Genomic DNA, 5,768 nt, shown 5'->3' on the forward strand with positions numbered 1-5,768 from the left:
ACGACTTTTCATCCTCAGGAATGCTTCTAACAACCGACGAAGTCAAAGTGTAAATAAAAAATCTACTCAACCTCCTACTATTCACATAACCTCCACATTCCATATTATTTTTAATTTTTATTATTTTTTTCTTTTATTAAATATTTATTATATGAATAATGAATAAAAAATTTGAAATAATTTAAAAAGAATAAACTTAAAAAAAAATTTAAAAAAAATATTAAAAATTTAAAAAATTTAAAAAAGTGTAGAGTGTAGAGTGTGGTAGAGGTTGTGTAGCAAAGCTAAGTGTACTGGCATCTTCTCCCACTTCTCTGTGTCTCGATCCTTCAGCTTCACAGAAGCTCTCTCTCGCCCAACCCTAGATCGCAGCTGGTGACAGCCGCCGTATAACACAATATCTTATTGAGTTCCTCTTCGGCCAGGTATGGCATTTAGAACAATGACACCTCACTCTCGCCACCACCTTGCAGCCGCACATTTCGTAACTGCACACGTCTTCACTGCTTCGAATTTCTGTACGAAAAGCTCGCCATTTCCCATTAGGTTGGTGCAGATAAACAGTATAAAAGCTAGGAGATATCTGGGATTGCAAACAAATACAGAAAAGGAAAGGATAAGATCTCTCAGGACAACATCACCATCATCATCATCATTGGCTGCAGCGTAAGTGTTTCGGAATCCAAAACTCTCCATATGGGTTTTCCATCATCTCAACGGGGGTTTTCTATGGGCTTCCCCTAATTTGTGCGTTCCTGTCAAAATGTTTGCGATTGTTCACTTTTTTTATTTGTCTGGGGTTGCACAGGAGTTTGCAGGAGAATCTTCCCCCGTCCTTGGAGGCCACTTCCGAACCACCTCCTCTATTTGATGGAACTACGAGGTTCACTCTGCTCTTCTAAATGTTTTTTTCCCTGTCATATGCTGCTCCTTTTGTTTTCTTTTCTCTGATTCACTATCCTCACTACATGTTTGTTTACGATTTTATAATGTATACCGTGTGCTAAAATGAACTTGGACCTTCGTTTTTTTTTTTCCCATCGAAGGTTGTACATTGCTTACGTTTGCCCATTTGCACAGCGTGCATGGATCACCCGAAATTATAAGGTGGTTATCATCTCTTTATCCTCCGTTATTTTGATTTCCTAATCTGTCTATGTTCCATTTTCTTGTTTTGCTCTAGTTTTGCATACTTTTCTCCTTTAGGGGTCATTTTACCTTTTCCCTTCTATGCCTCTTGTTTTGTTTTTGTTTTTTTTTTCATTTTTTTCGCATGGGAAATATCTATTTATCATCATCCTCTCAACATCCCTTGATCTGGCATTAAATGATAGGTCTACAAATGAAACATAATAAATAGTCTCTAATCATTTAATCCACATCACGAGATGATAAGAGGATAATGGTAAAAGGGATGATGAGTAGTATTACTCTTTCGCATAATATTTATGTTGCTGAATATCTTGAGGTGCAGGGATTACAAGACAGTATCAACTTAGTTGCAATTAAGCTTCAAAGCAGGCCTGCTTGGTACAAGGAGAAAGTCTACACTGCAAACACGGTTAAGATTTCCTAAGATAATTATGCCTATGTTGATGGCATTAGATATTTAATACATACCTGATTGGGTTGCTAGATTTTATTCTTCAATTATCGAAAAATCCATATAACAGGTGCCGTCGTTGGAACACAATGGAAAAATCATAGGAGAGAGTCTCGATGTAATTAAATATCTAGACAGCAACTTTGAGGGGCCTCCTCTTTCACCCAATGTAAGACTTGCATAATTCATCTGTGGCCTTGATGAGAAAAGTCTCTCTCTATCCTTTTCTCTTAAAATTTGACTAATTTAGTAATGGGAAGTGTTGTAGGATCCAGCTAAAAAGGAGTTTGCTGAAGAGTTGATAGCCTACACCGACACCTTCACCAAGACAGTGTTTTCATCATTCAAAGGAGACCCTATAAAAGAATCTGGTAAGTTATAGAAATTTGATGCTTAGGGATATCATTTCGTGCAGCAACTGTATTGACTAAGACCTTGAACTCCCATCATCAGGCCCTGTTTTTGATCACATAGAAGAGACTCTTCATAAGTTCGATGATGGGCCATTCTTCTTGGGACAATTCAGTTTGGTAATTTGATTTCTCAATTGTGTTGCCTTTTTTTCTTGTTGCTGCAGTGTGTTCTTTTTGTTGATTATTGGTGCAGGTACATATCTCATTCAGAGATTTATTTCAATGTATCATACTTTAGAAAATGGTCATGTTAATTTATACGTGGAAAGCGGAAACAAATAATATGATTACGTAACAATATTATCTATGATGGGAGTGTCCCTAATTATTTTTTGTTGGACTATGCGATCCACAGGTGGACATAGCTTATATCACATTTTTTGAAAGATTCCAAATCTTCTTCTCAGAGGTGTGGAAGCATGACATCACAGCAGGCAGGCCTAAACTTGCGAAATGGATCGAGGTACAATATATAACCACATCCACAGTCAATTTAGATCTCCATTTAACAATTACTCCTTGACATTCATCTTTTCCATTGAATTTGTTTACCGAATCCTTGAATCCACAGCATCTACATTATACACTAGTTCAAGTAATTGTTTGTTTGGAACCTAAAGGAAGATCAATGCTGATTAATTATGTAGCCAAGTTCATACCCTTTGTTGTAGATTATTGTTTGAGTTAATCTAGCCTGATCACACTCTTCTATGGGAAGTAGAAGTACAGAAACAAACTCTACCTGCTGCACAAGATCTTTTTTAAGTTCTATTCTTCTTTAACCAGGCTTTGAAAGAAGCATGAATTTTAGTGGTTCTTCAATGGAAACTGTTCTTGTTAACCATCTTGCAGGAGGTAAACGAAATCGATGCTTACAAGCAAACAAAGATTGATCCCAATGAGCATCTGGAAACCTTCAAGGCTCGCTTTCTGGTACTACTATCTTATTTAGTAAATTGGATTATAAATTTGATTCCGTTAAAGAAATTTTTACTCTTGTTTTTGGAAATCATGTTTTTTGCTAACCCCTCATTTCAATGTTCTGTCTGAGTCTCTCAGGCCAAGTAAGCATTGAACGTTCCAGCTCATCTTCTGGACTTTGGAGCAAAATAAGTGGCGTTGTGCGTCTACGCAATGTTTCTTTGTATAATAAATGGTATGTGTGTATGAGTTTTGTGCTTATGTACTACTGGTCGAAGATGTGAGCTACTTTGTCTGCGTGTATGTATACATGTACGAATAATAATAATATTCACAAGAATTTAATTAACATACTTGGAATTAGAAATATATGTTTTTAAAATAGTTAAGATTTTTTATTTAAAGTTAAAAACAATAGAATCAAAATATAAATGCATAGTTATTCAAATTTATAGTAGTTGAATGGAATATTTTGCTAGTTGTGTCTTTCAATATTAACAAAATATAATTTTTGTTTATGCACCAATCAGTTTCATAAAAAGTAAAATCAAAGTCGACTTATTTTCGAAGGATTTGTCGATCTTATTTGTTTATAAGCTTGTTACTAAATAGGTTTCTAAGACTGTCCTTAGGAATTATTAGGGCTGAGTAACGAGAGCCTACTACGTGGCCCGTCCATAAAAGTTATTTATCATAGATTCTTGATGCTGAGATTCATCTTGATGTAACGAAGTTTGAAAATACTATTAAAACATGAAGTGAAGCATCCCTGTAGGATTATGCTAAAACAATGATTTTCTATTGCTACCATCTACATGAAGAACTCAAAATTGAGTACCTCACCATTAATTCTATGTGATAGTTTAAGTTAGAGATATGAATACTAGAAGATCATATCCTTCAAAAAGTTCGTTGTAATTGAAAGCACCTGAAGGTGCAATATTATTTGTAAATACAACTTTACATTTTCTTTTTCTTTTTTTAAATCACAATTGAAATTGTGTACAGAAAAAAATCTCTAATGAGTATATGTTTTAAATTAGCAGTGAAAATTTGTGACACAACCTAGGAATCCAACACGAACCTGACACAAAATTAACAGGTTTGCGTTTGATATAATTGGGTGTAGGTCAAAAGACTCAAAATGAGTTGACATTTAAAACATGATTAATAAACGAGTCAATCCGCAATCAACCCATATGGCCTGTTTAACTTTTATATTAAAATTAAAATGTTATCTTTTAACCCTAAATATTACTAAATCTTAAGTTCCTAAACACTCTTTCCCTCTCTGCCTTGCGCCCAACCCCTCTTAGCCTTACGAGGCTTTCACTCTCACAATCACGTTGTCGACCCTCTCTCACTCGCAAGTCTCACTGTCCCAACTCGTAACCATGTTGTAACAGCCTGCCAGGAATTCAATTGAGGAATTTCTTTAAATTTTTGGAATTTCATGAAAATTCGAAAATTTTCACGAATCGACCAAATCGTGTAGGTTTTAGTTTGTCAGCATAGTCAATGTTGCCACTCATCATAGTGCCAGAAGTGCTATTTTATTTATTTGAGGTACCTAGAAGCATGAGAATGAGAAAAGGTCTGCGCCATTAGTCTCAGAAGATTATTTAGGATTTTATGGCACAATAAAATCATTTTTGATTTCCAGAATAAAGCTTGTTTGAAAATACGTTTTGAGTTTTTAGAGATACTTCGAAATCAAATTTTGAGAAACGATTTGTACTTTGAGGTTAGTATGATTATTTAGGATTTTAAGTGCACAGTTTATTTTTCACTTTTTCGGAGTGAATAGTAGCCTCGGTGTTAGCACCTAGATTAGTTTTTCAAAATTACAATGCGAAACTTCCAAATTAAGTTAGAGAAATTTTATTTGGACACTTGGCAAGATCTTAGCCACACTTGATAAATACTTAATAGTATTGGATAGGACTGAGCTCCGACTTCGACGGAGTCGAAGGAAAATTTTTACTCTGACTCTGACTCTAAACGGAGTCGGAGCTCAACTCCAAATGGAGGTCGGAGCTTCGACCATTTATTGGGCTAAATCAAGGCTCTTTTTCCACTTTTGGGCTCACCAAAACCCAATTTTGAACCTATAAAAAAAATTGAAAAAATAATAAAAAAACTTAAATGTAATAGTTCAAAAACTAAATAACACGTAGCCATAAGTTATAACAATATCATTTATTACAACACTGAACATTGACTTAGAGATAACTATATAAACACTATCTGCAGTTGTGCAACAAGGATTTCGCTCAATGGTCTATTGGTCATACCTGAAATGAAGATAGAAAGTCGCAGTCAATACAAGTAAAAAAATTGAGAATAAAAAATTGAACACGTTAAAGTAGAATTTGATTCTCACCAAGAAATGGGGTTCTCCATAGTCCATAGTCCCTCAACTCCTTCCCAACTCTCAAGTTTCAAGGGGTCCGTCTCAAACTCTCAGTCATCAGCAATTATGTTAGGATTCACAGTTAGGTATATTAAATCATAAAAAGTAGAAGTTAAATAAATGAAACATTAAAAATAATTAAATAATCATTTAAAAGCATATAAAGTTACTCAATTCAAACCTATAGCTCTCGGCATCAACGCCAACAGTATCTACTCCAATGGGCGTTTCACTTATCCAGTTCTATGTGCAAACGAGGGCCTCCACGGTTGACGGTGACAATGAACTCCGATAAGTATCTAACACGCGACCTCTAGTGCTAAATGCTAACTTCGAGGCAACTGTAGTGACATGAATGACTAGCATATCTTGGGTTATACAGGTTAGGACTGGATACTTGACGGAATTAACCTTCCAC

The 5,768-nt window shown here is 35.2% G+C and overlaps 1 protein-coding gene across 1 annotated transcript; it reads left to right on the plus strand.

Moving 5' to 3' along the window:
- Positions 1 to 277: 277 nt before the first annotated feature.
- On the plus strand, positions 278 to 3,306 carry LOC109021119 (glutathione S-transferase L3-like). Its single transcript, XM_035689841.1, has 10 exons — positions 278 to 666; positions 809 to 883; positions 1,047 to 1,107; positions 1,475 to 1,561; positions 1,674 to 1,772; positions 1,872 to 1,974; positions 2,057 to 2,133; positions 2,372 to 2,479; positions 2,869 to 2,949; positions 3,076 to 3,306. The coding sequence occupies exons 1-10, from the start codon at positions 428 to 430 to the stop codon at positions 3,082 to 3,084; spliced, it is 939 nt and encodes a 312-aa protein (XP_035545734.1). The 5' UTR covers positions 278 to 427; the 3' UTR covers positions 3,085 to 3,306.
- The last annotated feature ends 2,462 nt before the right edge of the window (positions 3,307 to 5,768 follow it).

Source organism: Juglans regia, chromosome 4, assembly GCF_001411555.2.
Source record: "Juglans regia cultivar Chandler chromosome 4, Walnut 2.0, whole genome shotgun sequence".
Classification (NCBI taxonomy): domain Eukaryota; kingdom Viridiplantae; phylum Streptophyta; class Magnoliopsida; order Fagales; family Juglandaceae; genus Juglans; species Juglans regia.